General features: G+C 48.9%; 3 protein-coding genes across 4 annotated transcripts in view; 2 read left to right on the top strand and 1 right to left on the bottom strand.

The window, feature by feature from the left end:
* The window catches only part of MAP4K5 (mitogen-activated protein kinase kinase kinase kinase 5), a 57,597-nt gene extending 53,499 nt beyond the window's left edge, over positions 1-4,098 (top strand). For both annotated transcript variants that reach the window (XM_027744475.2, XM_027744477.2), the window contains one exon: positions 897-4,098. In XM_027744475.2, the coding sequence (XP_027600276.1) occupies positions 897-984 (88 nt within the window). In that variant the 3' untranslated portion in view covers positions 985-4,098. The remainder of the gene's footprint in view (positions 1-896) is intronic.
* Positions 4,099-5,336: 1,238 nt separating this feature from the next.
* CDKL1 (cyclin dependent kinase like 1) lies at positions 5,337-17,984 on the top strand. Its single transcript, XM_027744465.2, has 9 exons — positions 5,337-5,593; positions 8,676-8,797; positions 10,714-10,786; positions 12,614-12,704; positions 13,424-13,624; positions 15,129-15,211; positions 15,725-15,781; positions 16,271-16,426; positions 17,323-17,984. Exons 1-9 carry the CDS (start codon positions 5,426-5,428, stop codon positions 17,428-17,430), a joined length of 1,059 nt encoding a protein of 352 aa, XP_027600266.1. The 5' UTR covers positions 5,337-5,425; the 3' UTR covers positions 17,431-17,984.
* A 990-nt stretch (positions 17,985-18,974) lies between these two features.
* The window catches only part of DMAC2L (distal membrane arm assembly component 2 like), a 5,683-nt gene continuing 2,586 nt past the window's right edge, over positions 18,975-22,071 (bottom strand). Inside the window, exons 2-4 of the mRNA XM_039386834.1 lie at positions 20,787-20,995; positions 19,872-20,043; positions 18,975-19,544 (exon numbers count right to left, since the gene is read on the bottom strand). Of these exons, the coding sequence (XP_039242768.1) occupies positions 19,430-19,544; positions 19,872-20,043; positions 20,787-20,995 (496 nt within the window). The 3' untranslated portion in view covers positions 18,975-19,429. The remainder of the gene's footprint in view (positions 19,545-19,871; positions 20,044-20,786; positions 20,996-22,071) is intronic.

The raw sequence follows: 22,071 nt of genomic DNA, 5'->3' as shown, positions 1-22,071 counted from the left end.
CCTTCCACTGGACCAGGTTGTTCCAAGCCCCGTCCAACCTGGCCTTGAACACCTCCTGGTCTTAAATCCCTGATCCATCTGGCTTTTGAACTGCCAAACCCCTTGGTTTGTATTTTCCATCTCTGTTCAGCTGGAGCAGGATTCTTCCCTGCCATTCCAGCAATGGGATGTGGTAGCACCTTTCTGCCTTGGATCACTCTAGAACTGGTCGGGTGCAGAGGTGCAGATCAGGGACAGAGGGAGTTAGGAGACTTCATTTGAAAACTCTTGAGGAAGGGAGAAAGTAGAGAGAAGTGTAATCCTAAAAACAACAGGATATTTTCCTAGGAACTGGTGCAGAGAAATGCAGGCATTTGGGAGGGAGAAGGGAGGGCAAAGGCCCAACCACATCAGCTGATGGTCAAGGTCCAGCATGGGATGGGGCAGTGGTCAGTGTGTGCTAAGGCAGGGAGAGACTCATTTTCCAGAGCAGCCCACAGGAATGTGACCCAGCAGGACACAGGCAGAGATGGGGTTGAGTGATCCCTGTGAACCCATCGGGGACAAATATTTAGGATGGAGGAGAATTGTTTGGGTTAGTGGCTGATGCTCATCACAAGATGTGGGAGGGATAAACATACTTGGGCTGCAGATCATGGAATTGTGGAATGGTTTGGGTTGGAAGGGACCTTAAAGATCATCCAGTTCCATGGCAGGGACACCTTCCACTGTATATAACATTGTAGGGATTTTATCAGAAGTGATGCTGCAAAACAAGGGAACTGCTTTAAGGAAAGAAACACCCGAGATATTTGGGAGAACCTCCAGGCTGTAGAAACCTGGGAGTTTGCTCCTCACACCCACGTGCTTTACCTTTTGCCACTAAATTCCTGGATCCTGTTTGTGTTTGGTTGCAGAGTGGTTGTGTTGGAGAGCAGGCCCACGGAGAACCCTCAGGCTCACAGCAACCTCTACATCCTGGCTGGACACGAAAACAGTTACTGAACAACGCCCACCCAACACAAATAACGGAGGGAATTTGCCTCAGGAGGAACAAAGGAGCGTTAGGAAACTGGAACTTGCCGTTTCTTTCCTTGACACCGAAGTCGTGCTGGTTTTTAGGGTGGGAATCAATCCATTTTTGCAGCTGGGAACAGCTGGTTCTGTCTCTTGCCACTGTGTGGTTGGTTATATGGAGTTTGCTTAATAAAAGCTGAGATAAAGAGCCCTTTACTCGTTAGTTGTAGGGAAACAGAGCCTTGAAACATGTTATGCAGTAAAGGTGCCATAAACTGTTAAATATTTTTCTTCCCTTGGATTTTCCTGTTAGTCTGTAGATATAGATCTAGTGCTGGCTGTTGCCCTGTTTTATACTGAGTCTTATTCTTAATAAAACAAAGATTTGTGTAGGAAGTGGAAGTATCTGCAAAGCTTTTTGGTTTGAAATCTGCCATTGGGTATGGCTTTGTATAATAGACTATTTAATCCTTATTTATTAATCTGCTGCTAGGATGGGGTAATGTCTCTAACTTTTAGCAAAGGAAGGTTGCAGAGCAGCTTACATTTTTGTTTTGTTTTTTTTTTTTACAATTGTATAAAGATTTGATTATTCCTTTTCCTTGTAGGGATGTAGTGCATTACTGAGGGGTGTGTTACCATGTCGGGTGATCTTGTAAAAAAAAAAGAAAATGCAGTTTTTGTACAACAAAGTATTTTGTACTGATTTTTCTGCCTGCAGAATTGCCATAAAAGGGATTTTTCTTACTTCCTAGACGTAGGGTGTGTGTACACAAAGTAGACTATTGATATCAGTCTTGTTGCTCCTGGGTGGGTGTGTACAATATCCATGTGTGTGTGTGTGTGTGCATGTGTGTGAAGTTGACTGGCAGTGTGTATTTTTTATATATATATATATATATTTATATATATATAAAAATGTACAAAATATATATGCTTTATTTTCATAAATTAGGGATAAGCCTTGTGAGGTGACATGGAAATTGCACCTGGTCATAATCCTTAATGAATGAAAGTATCATGTATCCGACTGCCCATGACGTGTAGTTTATTTATGCTATTCCAGAGGGGAGCCCATAGGGATAACTGAGGCTGTGCAGCATTCCAGCTGCTGCCAGACAGTGGTTTGGGAATGGTTATCTCCCCAGCTGGGTAGTATGAATAAACATGATTAAGAACCAGTATTCTATATCCAAGCTTTGATCACTTTTTCCCTCTTTTGTCACCGGCATTTTTTAACTTTCCCTTTTTCTTCCTCCATTGAAGAGTCACATCGGTTCCTTTTGTCTTCCTCATTAATTAAAATTCTTGAGGTACCATTAAATATAGACTGACTACAGGAGAGCATCTGGTTTTACTACCTCACATTACCCTGCTGGCTTTGATGTGAACATAGTCCTTGGGCAGGTGCACTAGCAGCTGATAAACATTTAAATTGAAGGTTGTGGGGTTTTTTTTTTAATGAAATGCTGCAGCAAACTGCTGCCTGTTCAGCTCCAGAGATCTGCTCCCCAGGAAGGACAGGCTGGAATTCACAGGTTGTTTTAACAGAGTAGTAAAGGTGTGTGACAGCTTGGAGTGCTTTGGTGCTGGATTGTCTGTGTTGGCATCAGGTTACGTGATCCATAATTTAACACCGAGGGAATTGTCTTGGCTCAGTGATGTTTTCTTGTTGCTAGAGACAGCGAGAGGTTTGTGTTTGGCAGGTCTGGAAGGGAAAACAGCCCTGCACACATTTAGCATTTTAGCCACTGTCATTCAAAACTAATTCTCGTTGACATCAAGTCAAGCTTTTCAGTTCTGGCACTGTGTCAAAGCTTCAGAAATAGTAAGTGTACAGATAAAACTTTAAAATCACACCATGGATTATGGAAAACGTGGTTTAAGGGTGGTCAGCTGGAATTGGATCAGCGCTATTAAAAGCAGGACATGTAATTTTTAATTCTGTTAAAGAAGTTGAGTTCTCTAGTACTGAAATTACTTCACAGGTAACAGTGACTGGTGATTAACCTCAAATGGTGCAACTGCTGGTCTACAGAGACTTTAAAACAAAAATTAAGACAAAGTGAAGCACCAGGTGTAGATATTGTAGAGCAAACATTTTTTTAATTTACCTCATTCACTGCAGAAGGTAATTTTGGCTTCATCTTTGAAAACACTTAAAGGAGATCTCTAAAAGACTAGAGAAACCTGTAAATAAAATCTGAATATTTATGGGGAATAACTGGAGTAAATAACTCTTAGGTCATGACACTGTCATGCAGAAATAACGAGCTGAAAGTATTTTTCTTTGAATGACACAAATGGCTTTGGTTTGCTGGATCATAATAAACTTAGGAAAGTCCTTGTTTAATCAAATCTTTTTTAGCTGTTGAAGCATTTCTAATGGCATGTTGTGAAATGCTTTATGCTGGTTTTACAGACAGTGGCATTTTTGGCATGATCTTCCTAGTGTAAAACCTCACTTGTATTCCTTACCACACAAGGGATTGGTGCGCTCCACAGCCAACCCGGCCAGTCTTGGTGACTCTGATTAGTATAATTTGCATTAGACTGTTTAATTTAGTCTGTTATTGTCTGTATCTTTGTTTTTGTGACATTTCAACCAGGGTTGGGAAAGCCTGGTGTGGGGGGATTGGGGTTTATGAAGCAAAAACTTGCCCAGCCCCTCGTTCCTCTTCCGACAGTTATCAAAGTTACTGGATGCACGAGGTCATGTATCCAACTTGAAAGCCTTAAAACAGGCTCCCAGTGCTCTTGGAAGTACTCTTGGAAGTACAAACACTATGTGAAGAGCAAGCAGCCTGTGGATTAATCTCTTTGGATTTCCTAACCGAATTCCTTGTAACTGAAAAATACACCTGGAATTGTGCTGCCGTCTCTTTAGAGAAGAAAGGTACAATGCATCAGTGAGCCACCGTGTCTCTGGATGAAAAGGACAAGACTGGGAGACTCTGAAATGTGCTTTTTTTTTATCTTGTTTAGTCGTTAGGTGTAACTGAGACTCTTAACTGCACTCGTTCAGTTTGTGTAACCAGGCTTTGTTCCACGGGAATTTCTGTTGCAGTTCAGTCTATGCCAAATAAACTGCTTTATTTGATACGGAGGGGTGGTGTGGTGACTCGCTGGGAACAATACCTTGTCAGAGAGATCTGGGGAGAATCCAGCTGGTCTCCAGGTTTTGTGGCCGTTGCGGGAAGGGCCTGGCGCCGCTCTTCTCCGTCCTCCAGACTGCCGGGAGCCACCCGGCAGCTCCCACGTGCAGCAGGTCAGCAGGAGGTCTGGGAATAGCAGGGGGGATGAGAAATAGGAATAGCAGGGGCAAATTCTTCCCAGCCCAGTCACTTGGGATCACCATGGATCCACTGGGGAGCCGTCTGGCTGGAAAAGCCGAGGCTGACTGCCTTGTGTACCTGTATCCCAGATCTTCAGGGATATGCTGAGGAGGGTTGTAAGTAATGGACTGAATGTTCCTTTGGACAACACAAAGAACTGGCAGTTACTGGTAAATAAATACACATCCACATTCCTCCCCTGCAGAAGATTGTTATCTCTGTGGGCAAATCTTGGCAGGCTGGGAGGTGAGGAGACTACACATCCCTGATGGATGTGGCTTGGGAAGAAAAATAATTAGGGGATCTTTGTCCTGCACAGAGTTGGGAAGCACCTCAAGAAAGGACTGGGGAGGGAGGAGGCATAGGATGGGGCAGGGTGTCCACACAGATCTCCAGATCTAATGTTGGAAGTGGTTATTGCCACAAAAGGCCACTTTCCTCAGGGGATGAGGGGAGGACTGAGGATACAGGGACCCGCAACAGGAAAGAGAATGGGAAGGTAAAAGATGGAAATGCTCTATAAAAGGGTCTGGTTGCTGGCAGGAATCCATCAGGTGACAGGCACCCGAGATGCTGGAATGGTGCAGGAGGAAGATGTTCCAGGAAACCTCCAGGTTTTCCGGAGGTTTTCATCCTTTCAGGAGGGAGGTGCAGGTGCTGCTTGAGGCCGACCAGACCTGTGGAAGGGTGTTCCCACTTTCAACCCTGCAGAGAAATAAGAGTCAAAACCAGAAACCCTCTGGAAAGGCAGAGCGTGGCAAGGACAACACGATCACGGCAGGGGGGTTGGGGCTGGATGATCTTTAAGGTCCCTTCCAACCCGAACCATCCTGTGGTTCTGTGATTCCATGACCATGGCGGGGGGTCTGAGGGGTCAGCCTGTGGCACCGGGAGAGGCCATAGGGATGGAACCCCCCACCTCTCTCCCTCCCGGGGACTGTCCCGGCCGTCCCGGTGTTCCCGGGGCGGTTCCCGAGGGCCGTCCCCGCCGGGGAGACACCCTCGGCCGCCGGGGAGACACCCCCGGCCCGCGGGCCCGCCCCGGCTCCGCCGCCTGAGCGCCGTGAGGGAGCGCGGCGGGGCCGTCCCGCGCCATGGAGCGCTACGAGAAGTTGGGCAAGGTCGGGGAGGGCTCCTACGGCGTCGTCTTCAAGTGCCGCAACAAGGACACGGGGCAGATCGTGGCCATCAAGAAGTTCCTGGAGTCCGAGGAGGACCCGGTGATCAGGAAGATCGCCCTGAGGGAGATCCGCATGCTCAAGGTGGGCGGCTGCGGGGGTCCGGAGCCCCGCTCCCGGCATGGGCTGTGCCCGCTGTAGGGAGATCGGGGCAGGGAGCCGGGGAGCCCTGAGGGAGCTGCCGGGGACGGGGCGTGAGGGGACGGGGGCTGGAGGGGAGCCGTGAGGGGATGGAGTGTGAGGGGGACAGAACGCTATGAGGGAACAGGGTGTGAGGGGACAGTCAGTGAGGGCAGCCGTGAGGGGACAGGGCATCATGAGGGGACAGGCTGTGAGGGGACAGTCAGTGAGGGCAGCCGTGAGGGGACAGGGCATCATGAGGGGACAGGGTGTGAGGGCAGCAATGAGGGGACGGGACTCGGGGGGAGCCGTGAGGCGACGAACTGTCATGATGGGACAGGTTGTGAGGGCAGCCATGAAGGGGACAGGGCATCGTGAGGGTACAAAGAGTGGGGGCAGCGCTGAGGGGACGCGGCCATCGTGAGGGGACGGGGCTGAGGGGAGTTCTGAGGAGACAGAGCGTCCTGAGGAACAAGGCGTGAGGGCAGCAATGAGGGGACAGGGCTGGGAGGAGCCGTGAGGGGACAGGGCGTCACGAAGGGACAGGCTGTGAGGGCAACCCTGAAGAGAGGGGGCATGAGGGCATCTGTGAGGGTGATGGTGTCTCCTGAGGGGGGAGAAGCAAAGATTCGGGTGCAAGGGAGCACCATGAAGCGCCCGAGTCAGCTTATCTGGGAGAAAGCCGGTGCCAGGGAATGGCCAGCGCACTTGTCCAGGGATGGCGATGCCAGGTGATCCTCCCCAGCCCAGGCTGGGAGAGTCGGTCCAGGACTGTTGGAACCGGTGTAAAACACATGGGCAAAAAGTGATCCTAAACAGCACGAGGAGGGGGACAGCCATGGGATGTAACTCTCCCAGCTCCCCAGTTGATAAATCTGCCCCAGCTCCTCCTTAAAATGCCCTTTCTGAGCCCCTGATCTTGGGGGATCCGCAGTGTCGGAGCCTGGCGTGCAGGAAGATCCAGCTGTGGATTGAATGCCAGGGGCTGTGCAGGCTCACACGTGGAATCAGGGCAGAGCTGACACCTGTGAGCCATGGCAGCACCTTGTCTTTGCTGATCCTTTCCTGACCTCTCTGTGAGAGCTCACCCTCACACAGAAATGGGTCGCTCCTTCACCCTCTATGTGTATTTTCCTGGTGAAAATAAAAGCACGGGAACATCTACAGTGGGTGACACCCCAGGTCTATCAAGCATGCAGAAATGAGGAGAGACCCAGGAGGAAGAAGGAGAGGGTGGAGTAGGGTTTCCTTTCACACTCCCAGCTTCTGGGCAAGGATTCTGGAGCCAAAGGTTGTGCCCGTTGCTTCTTGCTTAGGGAGCTGGGAGTCTGTCCCATCTCTTTTTTGAACTGTTGTGTTCATTTGGTCTCCATAGTTTCCTGAGGCTTTAGGAATGTGTTGTGTGAAAAAAATATTTCCTTTTATTTGTTATAAACTTGCTGCCAGGTGATGGCACACAGCACCCTCAGCTGTGTGTTCAGAGAAGTGGGAAGAATTTTTCACTTTCCACTTTCTCCAGGGTGCTCATGATTTGTCCACCTGCCATCCGGGAAAGCCCATCATCTCAGAAAAGCAGGATATTTGATTTTCAGTTAGATTTTGGGGAGAAGCAGCCTTTTTCTCCTATCCTAAGCGAACACAGGATGTGTGCTGTTTCATTTCAATAAACAGTGCTGGAGATGCATTAACATTTAAATTGTATTTAAGATCTGAAAAGGAAAACAATCATTGCTGAAGAAGACCCAGCTGGGAACTGGATCATCCTTTGGGATCCAAAGCTTGCATCGCTGCAGCCAGGCATGGCAGGATCTGTGTTGGGGCACTGTTGATTTTAACAAGTGCAGACATGCTTGGCTGTCTTTTCAGCTTTTTCTCTGTAAATAGTAACAGTTTGTTTGTTTTTTGAGATATTTACTGGCTTAGGCAACTCCTGTTTGTCAAAGATGCAGTAAGATTGTGTTTCATTGGTAAAAAATAAATCATTCTTCTGCACAGTAAATGGCTTGTAGAGAAAGGGGGTTTTATGGCCAGGAGTCAAGGGAGGGTGGGGGCAGTTTGCAGTCTTGAAACCATAGAATCCTGGAATTGTTTGGGTTGGTAGGGACCCCAAAGGTCATACAGTTCCATCTTCCTGTAGGGACACCTTCCCCTATCCCAGGTTGCTCCGAGCCGTGTCCAGCCTGCCCTTGGACACTTCCAGGGATCCAGGGGCAGCCACCTCTTCTCTGGGCAACCTGTGCCAGAGCCTCACCACCCTCCCAGCCAACAATTCCTTCCCAATATCCCATTTAACCCTGCCCTCTGGCAGTGGGAAGCCATTCCTCCTTGTCCTGGGATACTAGGAAGAAATTCTTGTCTGCGAAGATGGTGAGGCCCTGGCACAGGTTGCCCAGAGAATCTGTGGCTGCCCCATCCCTGAGAGTGTCCAAGGCTGGGTTGGATGGGGATTGGAGCAATCTGGGATAGAGGAAAGTGTCCCTGCCCATGGCAGGGGGCTGAAAGTGGATGATCTTTGGGGTCTCTTCCAACCCAGAGCATTCTGGGATTCCATGAACACATGAGGTGGATTGAGAGGAAGTGGAAGAAGCAGGAATAAAAATTCTCCTAGTTGACCCATCCAGACTGTGACAGTAAACGTGGTGAAGCTGAGGCCATGTGCTTCAGGGAAGCTCTTGCTTTCTGCCAAATGTGTGTTTGTTTGCCTGCTGCAGGCTCTTGCCCCGTGTGATTTCCATGGAGAGCTGCTTTTCACTGTGGTGCCCTCAAAGGCTGATCCTCACGGTGACTGGCACTGCCAGAACAGCCGTGGGCACAGCGATGAATTCGTTATCTGAGGCACTTGCTGCAGCCAAGCTGACTTACTGCCCATGGCCAGTTCCTAAAACAAGTACACGCGGGCTGAGCTGTAGCTGAGCTGGTGCTTCACATCGTGCTGTGCTTGTATAAAGGGTTCAGCTTAAGGAATTGTGACCTGCAGGCAAAATCCCTGTCCCCCACACCTTTACCCCCTGCAGGAAGTGAGCTGTCCATCCCCTGTGTGTTACAGCAACTCAAACACCCCAACCTGGTGAACCTGCTGGAGGTGTTCAGGAGGAAGCGGAAGCTGCACCTGGTGTTCGAGTACTGCGACCACACGGTTCTCCACGAGCTGGACAGGCACCCCCGCGGGTGAGTGGCCCATGTCCCCCTGGGAACATGGGAAGTTTCTCAGCCCCGTGCCCAGCACTTGCTCTGTTACTGTGGTTTGGCACTGACATCCCCAGGAATGGTGTGTGAGCCCGTGTGTGTCCCTGTGCAGAGCTGCTCTCCACGGAGACGGGAGCGCTGAGCCGAGTATTTGGGTGAGCTCTGGCTGGCTGGGGAGCAGCAAACCCGAGGGCTTGGGAGCAGCTGGTGTGTCGCTGCAGGGGTGTGCTGGGGGCCCCCAGCCCTCCTTCCACTGCTCCCCAGCTGTGCTGCACATCACTGCACACTGGGGCACATCACTGAGCACCCAAATACAGAATCACAGACTCGTGGAATTGTTTAGGTTGGAAAAGCCTCTAAGACCATCGAGTCCAACTAATCCAGCACTGCCAAGCCCACCACTCTAAACCATATCCCCAAGTGCCACATTTACATGGCTTTTGGATGCTCAGAGGGATGTGTGAGCTGGCAGGAATTCCCAGGAGCTGTGCCTGCACCTCCCTGCACAGCCCCAGTGAACTCCCTCCTCACACAGGCGCTTGCACCGGGTGTGAGCTCCACACGGGGTCTGTTCTTTCACACAGTGTAAATGACACTCCCACTACACACATTGTCCCTAATTACCCACGGTGACCTGCTGCTGTGGAAATGCTAAGCAGGAGTTCATAAATCATTTTACAGGCCTGGAGCTAAATGAGCTGCCTGCGGGAGACTGACTGGGGGTTGAGTAAACAAGAACCTGTTACTGCCTTTCTCCCCGATGTGGAGCTCGAGGAGAATGGAGCATGGTGACAGCACATGGCTTTGTGAGCTGGTGAGCAGCTGTCACCCCAGTTTGAACCAGTTCACCTGGAATCTGAAGGAGAGGATGGATAACCCTCCTTGAAGAAAATACTTCACATTTGCTTTCTGTTCATCCAAACGACTCCGGTGTGGATGAACACGTAACACAGGCTGCATACTTTGCTTCCTGTCTTTGCAGATGGTCCAGTCTTTTGTGGTCAGGTTAAGGTGGGTGGGCACACGCTGTTTCCAGACCATTTGACCAACTCCATCCCCTTGTCAGGCTGTCAGTGGAGCACTCCCATCATTCTGGGATGTTTCCGGAAGGAATCTCTAGCATTGCCACAGCAGTGTCAGCACAAGACCCTCAGCACTGACAGCACAAAGTGCCTTAGAGAAAAACCCAGGCTTGTATTGTTTTGGTTTAGTTTTTTTCTTTCTAATGAATCAGAAACTTTTCAACATCAAACACATGAAACAAAATGGTATTTGAGATTGAAAGTGCCAAGCTTGTCACCTCTGCCTTTCCTGGGGTTGTTGAAGATCCTTACAGGCAGCCAAGGAAGTTTAAGAACTGTTGCCCAGTAACTGAAAGAGAGGAGAGTGGGCTGGGAGGTATTTGCCAGCTCTGGGAGTGAAGAGGGGGGATCTAAACCAAAGCAGAGCTTTATACTCTTGTAGGAACATGCTTTCTCCCCTTATTTCGTCACCTCCCTGGACAATCAGTGCCATGACAGCATTGCACAGCTGTATCTATACCATGGGTTCTCCAACAGTTCCAACCCTGAGCAGTTACAGAGGCAGGAATGCCTGCTGGCATTTTGGGATTGCCAGGAAATGTGGATGCTGAACACAGCCATGGGACAGGATCTGACATTGCTGTGTGGTCACCAGTGGCAGGCCTGGCTGTGACAGTGGTCCCAGACACTGTCACACTGCAATGAACCCTTGTGTCTTGTTGCACTGACTGGATTTGGAAGTGTTTTCTGATTTCCCTGATGGTTTTGCTCAGAGATGCCTGTACAGTGTCAGCACTCAAAGGCCTCCCCTTCCTTTTCCCTGTAACGCTGAAGTGATTTTTAATGTCCAAAACACAGCTGTGTTTTTTCAAACAGGGTGCCGGAGTACCTGGTGAAGAGCATAACCTGGCAGACCCTCCAGGCCGTGAACTTCTGCCATAAACACAATGTGAGTGCCCTGAACAGCACTAACAACTGCTGGGACATGGCCTTGGGCAAGAGGGGGGTTCTGTTGGCACTTTCCTGATTACAGAGCTTTCATGGAATGCAATCAGATGGAATTTCCTGTTTTCAACAGCAAACACATCGGAAACATCAGTGTATACCCACAACAGCTGCATTTACTGTCACACAGGCCCCTTGAGTTGGCTGTCAAGGAATGATTTGCTCTAATGACCTTAGACAAGCTTCCAGGTGGAACAGGAATGTATCCCTGTGTATTCCTGTGCTGTGCATTACAGCTGATGCCCAGGAAACTGCCTTCCCAGCTCCTCAGCTGAGAGCTGAGCAAACTGCTGCTGATTTATCAGAAAGTCCTTCTGCTGACAGTCACAGGCCTTGAATCATGGCACCAGTTAAAAGATTTCAAAACTCAGACACAGTAAACCCCTTTCACAACCCCTGCTCTGCGTTCTGGAGGGAGACACGAGTTGTGTGCGTTTTAGTGGGAACACTTTGAGAAGCAGGGAAGGAGAAGGAGCCCTTTGGAGAAGTTCTTTAAGCAAACTTAGCTGTCTTTGTTTTTGTTCATCTGCCAATGTTTGAGATTTATGAGTGGGGCAGGAGATGGCCCTGGGATGGGTGTTTTGTCTTTGCTGGGAGAATTATGTCCAGTTGAGCCACAGGAGCTTGGCCACAGCTCTCTCCTGCTTCCAAGATTTGTTGGTTTGCGTCTTTTTTCCGTTCCCCTCAAAGATTTAATGGAGTTTTAGAGCAGAGGGAACAATGAGATGCTGCAGCCTGACCTGCTGTAGATCACAGGTAATGAGGTTTTATGCAGCTGCCCTTTTTGGAACTCCATGACAGTGGTTTAATAAGCAGCATTTCAGTCCTCAGGAGGAGACACAATAATTTACCACCAGCTTAAGGAGGAAAGTCTGAGGTGTTTGTGCTGAGGTGATGGTGTGGGAGGGATGACATGAGCGAGACCCTGGTGAGTTGAGCAGAGCAAAAGAAATGAAGGTCTCTGCTAGTTTGATCAGCAGAAATTCTTTGCCAAGCCCAAATTCAGTTGTTGTGAAGGTCAAGGTCACCTCCTAAGAATCACAGAATTGCCAATGTTGGAAGGGAGATCATCTTGTCCAGCCCTCACACTCAAGCTGGCTCAGCTAGAGCAGGCTGCTCAGAAACTTTTCCAGTCAGGGGTTGAATATTTCCAAGGCTGGAGGCTTCCCAGACTCCCTGGACAACCTGTCTGGGTGTCAGGCCACCTTCTCAGTTAAAAAAGATAAATTGCTTAGATTTAAGTGGAGTTTCCTGTGTGCTCAGTTTGTGCCCATTGCCTGTCTGGTGCCACTGGCACCACCAAGGAGAGCCTGGATTGGTCTCCTTTACTTCTTCCCATCAGGTATTTATCCACAGAAGCTGAGGATCCCAGAGCTGCACAGAGAGCTCTGGATGTGTCTCACCTGTGCTGAGCAGATCACTGAGCAGAGATCAGCACAGGTGAGGCCGAGCTCTTGCTGAGCTTTGCCAGCAGAATCATCTGCCAGGAGCTTCCCAGCTGGTTCTGGGAGCTGACTCCGTGTTGTCCAGGTGACACAGAGCTGTGCAGCTGAAGCTGGGAGCCTGCACAGAGTCTCATCCCAAGGGTGGGCTGTGGGCAGGTAATTGTCCTGCCTGACGGGACATGGATTTAGCTGCTGCTCAGAAACCTTTCCATCTCCTTCAACAGGAATGATTGCCTGGCACAATGTGCAGAGGGTGTGTGGATGAATTAAGAGGGTCTTTGTATGAGGGCCAGGTTAAATACTTGCTTCTAACCTTCTGTTTGCAGTGCATCCACCGAGATGTAAAGCCAGAAAACATCCTGATAACAAAGCACTCCGTCATCAAACTCTGTGACTTTGGATTTGCTCGAATACTGAGTGAGTGCTGCTACACACAGGATTTGTTAACACAGGAAAGCTCCACTGAAGTGTAGGATCAGCCTTTCAAACACTCACTTGTCTTTGCTTGATGCATCTGCAAAGCATCCTCTATAAAAGGCTGTTGTGTTTCCCCAGGGAAGCTCTACTAAAGGCTGTGTAGAGATCCCCAACCTTAAAGGAAGGAGTCCAGACACCACGGTGACAGGGATCTGTGAACAGCCTGAGCTCCCTGCTGGGGCAGCTGAGCTGCTGGGGTGCTGGCACTGGCACATGGAAGTCAGCCTTGGGCATCTTGGAGCTGCCCAGCCGTTGTTTATGCAATGCTAGAGACACAGCTGGAGTTCCCTGGCAGCCAGACCCCTCTGGCTGCCTCTGCAAACAATGGCTTCACATTTTCCTTGTAAATAAACCCCCTAATCTGGTTTATTTTAGCTCCTGTTCTGACAAATCACGTGGGCTCTGGGAACTGCCCACTGGCTGGTGCAGGGCCCTGCTGTGAGCTCTGCACGTTTTCATTTGGAGAAAAACACAATCCTGATTTTTGCCAGATCCAAAATGTTTCCAAAGTAGGGTCCTGTTGTGGCCAGTGACTCACCCCGTTCCTGCAGCCACTGCCTGCCCAGGAGGTGCCCCAACATGTGCAACAACTGGTGCATCTCTGCATCTCCCTGATCCCACATTCCTGTTTGTTTGTCTCCTCCCTGACCCCAACCCAGCCGGTCCCAGTGACTACTACACAGACTACGTGGCCACCCGGTGGTACCGCTCCCCGGAGCTGCTGGTGGGGGACACCCAGTACGGGCCCCCCGTGGACGTCTGGGCCATCGGCTGCGTCTTCGCCGAGCTGCTCTCGGGGGTCCCGCTCTGGCCTGGGAAGTCTGACGTGGACCAGCTCTACCTCATCCGGAGAACCCTGGGTGAGTGTCCCCCTTGGCAGGACTGGAGCTTTCCTCTGTCGTGGGAATCAGGAGTAGCCAGGAGGTGAATTTACCCCGTGGATCTCTCCCTGTAGTAGGTGTTGGCTTATTTGAGGCGTTCCTGTCCTTAAAAGGGAGCTGGTTTTTCCTGGCTCCCAAAGTACGGGGCTGTGGAAGCAGGATCATTGCCTGCAGACTGCCTGGAACCATCCCTCCACTCTCTTTAGTGGTGGCCTCTGGGAAGCTGAATCTGGTGCTGGGCAGACTAGGAAAGATGTGGGATGTGTTAGGTGACCACCAGACCTCCTGGTCCCTTGGGGTGGCTCAGTGACTGCTGAGGTGTCCCTTGGGTTGGGACAGCACAGGAACACCTGCCTCTCCTGCTGTGCTTCCCACATCTTCACCTGTCTCCATACAGGGAAATGAGGTGCCAGTATCAGAAAGGAATGTTTTGCATAAAGGTTTGAAAGATCCAGGTGTTTTTCAGCAAATCAAGCAAAGTGGTCAATGAATAGTTGGATTAAGTTCATCCCAGCTTTGGAGGTCTCATAAGCGTGGCCAGTGCCTGTGGATGTCTCTGTGCCTGGGAATGGGAGTGTGAAAATGTTCACACTTGTTCACAAAAATGTTCACAACCTGTCTGTTCCACGTGTTTGTCTTTATTCATCAAGGAATTTTAGGAGCCACTGCAGATTTATTTGTTAAATAAAAGACCCACTATCCCCATAACACTTAAATTAATCTGGTGTCATTGATTCTCTTTGATCTGAGTGTGTAACATCTGATTTCTTGCCTGGCAACGAACAACCCCCCACTTTTAATTGAAATTTGTTGGAATGAACTGAGAGTTGTAATTTTTACTGAGCAGTTTATAAAACTAATGGCTTTAAACAGATAAGCTCCTTAGCTAGAAAAATAGTTCAACACCGATTGCTTCATCCTCCAGAATCCATTAAAGCCACTGTTAGGCAGTTATAATTTATTTTTAATGGCAGGGTTTCAGCCAGAAGAGATTCCCATTGGATCCAGGTGCTGGACTGAGCAAAGCTCCTTGGTGGAAGCTGTGCCATTATGGGCGTTGGCATTTTACTGGCTCTTTGTTCTGGGTTTGATTTTAGCATTTTCCTTGCTCTGAGCTGCTCTAAGCTTCAAAAAAGCTGCCCTGGGGAAAAGCTGCAACGTGCTCCTGGTGGAGCTGCACTTCAGCTCTTTTCCATACAACACACTCAGGAGTGTCCAAAGAGAATTTCACCAGTATGAGTTAAATTTTCCTGAAGCTGGAACACTCCTGGCCCTGCCTTTCCCTCAGCACAGTCACTCAGTGTGGGATCACTGATGGCCCAAATGGACATTAGTTGTCACAGAAGAACATTTCCTCAGCTCACTTGGTGATATTCCATCTCTTTGGATGTTCTCTTGCATGGGATCAGCTTTGTTAGAGGATACAACCTTGTACTAGAAAAACAGCAAATGAATCCAAATTTCTTTTTATTCTTGGTCGAAGGGGATCTCATTCCCAGGCACCAGCAAGTGTTCAGCACCAACCAGTTCTTCAGCGGGGTGAGAATTCCAGACCCGGAGAGCATGGTAAGAGCTGCCTCCAGATGCAATTCCCTTGAGCCTGGTGCTAACCAGTCTCTCTTCCACTCTAATCCGCTCTGCAGTGCTAAGGAGACAGGGTGTTTGAACAGGGAAATGTTCCTGCTTCTTATTACCCACGTGCTGCCTGCTTTGGAAGTGGAGCTGGAAAAGCCTCGCTCAGCTTGACCAGTCCTTTGCTGCGCAGCGTTTTTCCCCAGTCCAAAAGCTTTGCCCTTTCCTTTGCCAGTGTGCACCAGGATATTACTTGGAGGTGGCTGAACCCGTCTCATGACATTTTAACTTCTACACTGTGTAAAGACAGTCAAAAAATTATTGATCTCCACCCCTTCCCCCCATTCCTGGTGGCGCATCCTCAGCAGTGCCAGGCCTGCAAGCACACGGAGTGAGGGAGGCATTTTGTGAGGAACGGGTCACATTGCTATGGGAAGCTGGGTCTCTGTCCCCTGATAAATGAACAGGTTGCTCATATGAGTACACTCACTGGTTTTTTCCCTCCAGGAGCCATTGGAAGTGAAATTCCCCAATATTTCATACTCTGCTCTGTCTCTCATGAAGGTAAGGAAACTCCAGCCCTGCACTGAGATGAGCAAGTGGGGTCTGTGTCACTTACCAGTAAATGGTGTCAGCTGGGGGCTGAGTTATCAGAGATTCATTGAAAAATAGAGCTGGTTTCCTGCCCCTATTCCTCGAGCCACAATTCCTACTACAGCTGTGGACTCCTCATCCCTAGAAGTGTTCAAGGCCAGGTTGGACAGGGCTTGGAGCAACCTGGGATAGTGGAAGTTGTCCTTGCCCATGGCAGAGGGTTAGAATAAGATGGGCTTTGAGGTCCTTTCCAAACCAAACCATTCCATGATTCCTTGATTAATTGCTGCAATCATTGGGTATCAGCTGTTCCTCAAGCTTCCTGAAAAGCCACTGTTATAATACATTAAAAAATTATTAACACATATACCTGTGGGAATACTCGTTGGCTGTGGGGAGGGCCTGGAATTGTGCAGACCTGTCTCATGAGTGTTTTGTGTGATCCTTCATCTTTTCTAGGCATGCCTTCGGATGGACCCTGCGGAGAGGCAAACCTGTGAGCAGCTGCTGCAGCATCCCTACTTTGACAGCTTCAGGGAGGCAGTGGATCTGGGGAAAGAACGGGAAAAAACAGCTCGGAAACCAGCTAGGCTGACCCGGAAGCACATGCCAGGGGTAACTTTTCCACAGTATTTCGTGTTCTGTGCCTGAGGAGGGGCTGGTTCTTTTGTTGGCTCCCAGGAGCTGGGCTGGGCTGGCAGTTTAGGGTGTTGGACTGGTCTCAGTTTTATCCTGAGGAGAAAACAAACCTCCTGGCTAAAGAGTAAATCCATACGAACTGGATACTGCAGTGCAGCTCCATGGGGCACTGGGGATAAGCAGCACAGCCCTGTGAACCATCAGAGTTATCCAGGAATGTGCATTCCTGACAAAGAGTAGCAGGAGAGCTGAACAAACTGGACACACTCATGTGGCTGGTTTAATTTGGGATCTTTTTGGTGCTTTTTAATCCCAAATTACGGAGATGGAAAAAATGCCCAGTTCTGTTTGTAACTGGTGATGGGATGTGATCCCATACTCAGTTCCACACGTTACACCACACACTGGGTGTTTCTGCAGCTGGAGTTGCCAAGCACATTCCCTGCTGCTTCAGCCTTTCTGGACTCCATCCCAAGTCCCCAGATCCAGCCTCACAACGTGAGTCATTCCGCAGTTTTTATGCCCAAGAGCCACATTCCCCACAGCAGCTGTAAGGCTGAGCTGGTAACAGACAGGGAAGCTGGAGGTGAGGGATGGAGAACTGCTACAGCCTGTGAATTCCTGGATCCCACTGAGTCACCTCTTCCGTTTCTATGCCATAGGATATAACAGGAATATTTTTCTTGCCCTGGACGACTGGAAGAAATCCCTTTAATGAGTTGATCTTGTTGCAGTCCAGTCACAGAACCGTGACTCTTAGTATGAGAAGTGCAGGATTACAGTAGGAATAGTGACATTTTTCCATGTGAAAAAGGAAACGTGTGCTTTATTCTCATTCCAGACAAATACACTCCGTGTAACTTTTCCTTTAGTTACAGCACCTGCCCCAGCTGACCAGCAGTAATGTTCTCCCAGCTTTGGACAGCAAGAAGCACTGCTGCAAAACAAGGAAATCCAACTACCACTTCCCAAACATCTGACCAGATTCAGACTTGATTGTTCAAAGTTCAAGGATAAATTCGGGATTCATAAAGGGAGGATACACAGTGGAAAACTAAATTACTAAATGCTATGACATGTACAAAGTGAGTCCAGCCTGATGAGAGGCTGCCTGACTGCTCCAGGTAGTTCCCAGCCTGCTCCAGGGATACACCTGCCTTACTACTGCACTTACAGATCACAGAGTATTAAAACTACTGGTAGTGGCTTCACAGGCTCAACAGGCACCACTCCCAGGAGAACAGATCAACCACAACCTCTTGTTTCTTTACTCTTTTTAGAGTTTCTCCTGAGTGTTTCATCCACCGATTGAGGTTGCTCTTCTTTGCTGTTTCTGACAATAGTGAAGCCACTTGCTTGTAGTTACAGGAATTGTTTTGATCAAAACTAATCATGAACCTAATTTATAACAATGGCCAGACACAGGTAGGGATTCTACCTTAGTGTTTGTATTAGGAGTGACTCGGGTTTGTGGAATCTCAGGATGTAATATTGGGTTGATTTTGAATAAAAGAAATGTAGCTTGTTTTTCCAATTTACTGGATTTATTTTTTTTACTTGAAACCAAGAGCAAAAATGTTTTGTTTTCCCAGTACATTCTGTGTTCCACAACAGTCAAAGCCATTTCAGTGGGACAGATCCCACGTCCTCAGATGGTACCTGTCGGCCTTTTGTGTCCTTACACAGGGAGATCCATGTCTGAGACAGCACTGTGGATCTGCTTTCTTGGAGTCACTGCCTCCTGCCCTTCCCTACCACCAAAGATAGGAATTTGGCTAAAAATGCTGTGTTCTCCCTGAGGATGAGTCCTCCCCCCTGTGCTGGCACAGCTGAGGCACTTCTATTCCTGGGGGCAGTTCTGGGCCCCTCACAAGGACATTGAAGGGAATGATGCTGAGGAAGGGTCTGGAGCACCAGGAGGGGCTGAGGGAGCTGGAGGGGCTCAGCTTGGAGGAAAGGAGGCTCAGGGGGGACCTTCTGGCTCTGCAACCCCCTGACAGGAGGGGGGGGGCCAGGGGAGTGTTGGGCTCTGCTCCCAGGGAACAAGGGACAGGAGGAGAGGGAATGACCTCAAGTTGCACCAGGGGAGGTTCAGGTTGGATATTATAGAAAATGTCTTCATGGAAAGGGAGGTTCATCCCTGGCACAGCTGCCCAGGGCTGTGGTGGAGTCCCCATCCCTGGAGGGATTTAAAAGCCACGTGGATGTGACACTTGGGGACGTGGGTCAGTGGTGGCCTTGGCAGTGCTGGGGGAACGGTTGGACTCCATGGTCTTGGAGGCCTTTCCAACCTCACTGATGCAGTGATTCTCCTGTTTATCAGCAGTGATGAGGATGCAGCTACAGAGCTGCACAGAACTCATTCAGTCCATGTCGGCACATGGCAAAAACATGCACAAGGGCATATCCAAGAGCCACTGCACTGCCACAGACAGCCGTGCTCCATGCAGTGTTCCTGAGGAGGTGACCCTGCCTGCCTGTAGATGACTCCATTGCAACCACACAACAGAAGTCAAAGCATGAATAACACAAAAAAAGGCCCATGACCTCTTTTATTAAATCAGCTCCCACCGACTGGGCGGGATTCTCTGAGAGTGAACAGCCCTTGTTCCCACAGCACCAACCCCGGCACCGACCGCGCCCAGCGCTGCGGCTTCACTCCCCACTGTCACTGCCACTTTATTTCTGTGCAATAAAACAGCTGAACACTTCTCACTGAGGTATTAACAGCTCCCTATGAACACAGGAAACGTGACTCTGTACAGACACCTGCCTTCTCTGTTGCTATCCACCACTTAGTTTAAGCTTAACAAAAACTTCAGTGCATAATCTCTGAAAAGGTCACATGCAGCTTTTTGAGGCTGCACTGGGAGAGCTGGGCTTATTTTCACACCTGGAAATACAGCAGCATCTACAAGTTAATTTATGCAATATATGATAAATACTAGGAAGTCACATCTCAGTCATGTGCTGTCGTGTTTATTCCAAGTCCAGCTCCAGCTCCAGCTTTGGCAGCGCCTGCTGAAGGGCGTGAAAGGTGGTTTCTTTCTCTCTGATTCCAGGAAGGTCACTCAGATACAAATACTCAAGGTTCCTGTAAATATTTAAAAAGAAAATCAGCAACTACTATTTAACTGCTCACAAAGAAATTAGAGAAAGGATCACTCTACTGTAATTATTTTAAATGGTGACTGGTTATAATGGAAGCTTTTTATGAAGTGGGTGCTTGAGGTTTTTAGCTGCAGAGGTGCAGTATCCAAGTGCATCCCATGCCCAAGGACTCAGGTCTGCCCTGAGACCTCCATGAGAGGATGTCGTGACAGGGAGCAGCCCCACACATCTGGAACAGCCAGACTCCAGCTCCCCCACCCAACACAATCCCAAAACAGCCTGGGGTGGAAGCGGTGAGGGGCTCGCGTACGTCAGCTTGTGAAGGGCAAGGATGCCTTTGTCTGTGACATTCCCACAGGAGATGATCTTCAGCTGGAGGAGACTCTTCTGCAGGTTGTTTGTCTCGCTGAGCCTCTGCAGACACTCGTCCTGTATGTACATGCACTTCTCCAGCCTGATGTCCGTGACGTGCTCCAGGCCATCTGGAAAGATAAAAACAAGGATCTGCTTCAGAGTGCCAGGACCATCCTGTGCTGGTTGTTAAGTTCTGCCTCCAAACCCACCCAGCAACAAGTTCCTGTATACGTGGGGCCATAACACACAATGAATCTCCAAAGTCCCTTTGTGGTACTTCAAATAAATGAAAACCCTTTTGGTAAGATTTGAAGAGCTTTGGCGTGGGCATGTCACAAAAAACCTACAAGTTTGGGTGATAAACAATGACTGACACAGAAATGTGCTAATGCAGGAAATTCAAGGTCCCCTGCTATGAAAAAATAATAATAACAGTAACTGTTGCCTATTTTGGTTTCTGCTGTTTAAAGGAGACCTGAAACACCTTTTTAATCTTTTCTAAGAAACCAAGTGTTTGCTTTTTGTCTTTGAAGACGTCACAAATACCTGGAGAACAAGCAGAATTATGACTTCAGAGGCACCAAAATCATGGTTTGGTGTAGAAGAAAAAGAATATTTATAGTGCTTTTTGCTTCCAGCTCATCAAAATTCGTGGCACTTCTTTAGTGCTATGGACATTTCAGGCAAGGGCTGATGAAGTTCCCAATCACACACCTCCAGCAAAACCTTAGGAACTCATAAAGCCATTTTAAGGGAAAAAAAAACCCCACGAGAGATTTCTCAGTATCTTGCTAAGGAACGAGACAATGACACAGTTATCGATACTTTGACGCAACTGAAATCAAGACCATTAAGAACAATCTCACGTTACCCAGATAGTCAAATCCTCTGTACATGATGCAGGAGTCGGTGGCATTAATTGCTTCTATCTTGTACTTGCCCAGGGGCCCCGTGGGGAGCCCGTTGTAGTCCTGCTGCCACTTTGGGGAGCCCTGGAACCGCACCAAGGCCCCGCAGCGCAGGAGCCACTCCGAGGCCGCCCGGTCGGGGCCCACGGCTTGGATCCGCTCGTAGTCCACCCTGCCACGACACAAAGAGCATCACAGGGTGGAAAAGTTATTCCCTTGGCAATTAAAAAGCTCCACGGCAAATATCTGCTTATGTGTGTGGTAAGATATCAGAAAACTAAGGATGTGATTTACTGCACGTGGTTTACGTGTCATCGTTTGGACTGTGAGGTTCTTAGTCTGGCAGGAGTTTTTTTTAACTTGTTTTAAATGGCAGATGCTTTTGGTAAAAAAAAAGAATGCAAATGCAACTGGACTTAACCTTCCTGATTGTTTCTTTCCATGTCTGTAGGGAGAGAGAAAAAAAACCGCCTTTTTCTTCCCAGAGGCTTTACAACTGCTAATTTCTCTCTCAAACATTGATTATATAGAAACATCTTGAAACCTGTCACAAGTATGTAGTTCCTAAATCCTTTTCATAGAATCATGGAGTTGTTAAGGCTGGGAAAGGCCTTTAAGATCATTAAGTCCAACCACCAACCCAGCACCACCACCACGTTCACCGCTAAACCATGTCCTCAAGTGCCACATCCACCCGTTTCTTGAAAACTTCCAGGGATGGTGACTCCACCACTGCCTTGGGCAGCCTGTTTTTTCTCAACAGTTACAGTATTTCATAAAAACCACACTTCAGCAGTAGTTAAACTTCTTGGGTCCATTCTGGAAAAGGATGCATTTCTTAGTCTGGCGAGGAATGATGAAGGCCGAGACCTGAAGAGGCTCCCGTCTGGTTTAGTTTCAGTAATCAGCTACACCACACAACCCTTCCCACACAGCCAGAAGACATAAGGCAAAACTATTAGCTCCTGGCAAAAGTTATGGGCAGAGAAGGTTTCACAGAGAAGGGTTTTCTCTTTCAAAAGTAAATCTGAAACCCTCCTGTGGCTGAATCACTTTGTAAGTGATGGGCTGGTTTGATGCTGTTCTGAATAAGTAAAGGGGCTTGGTTCTGCTACACGTTTAAATGAGTTTTGGGGTCAAAGAAGAGCAGGACTTAGGGACAGAATCCATGTGGCCACTCCATGGAGGGGGCAGAGCACAGACCTTCCTCTGGAGGGTCACAGCTTTGGGATGGGAAGCAGGTACGGA

Source organism: Pipra filicauda, unplaced genomic scaffold (assembly GCF_003945595.2).
Source record: "Pipra filicauda isolate LSUMZ 115617 unplaced genomic scaffold, ASM394559v2 scaffold508_size1329835_pilon, whole genome shotgun sequence".
Lineage (NCBI taxonomy): Eukaryota > Metazoa > Chordata > Aves > Passeriformes > Pipridae > Pipra > Pipra filicauda.
This window is presented reverse-complemented; position numbering and strand designations above follow the sequence as displayed.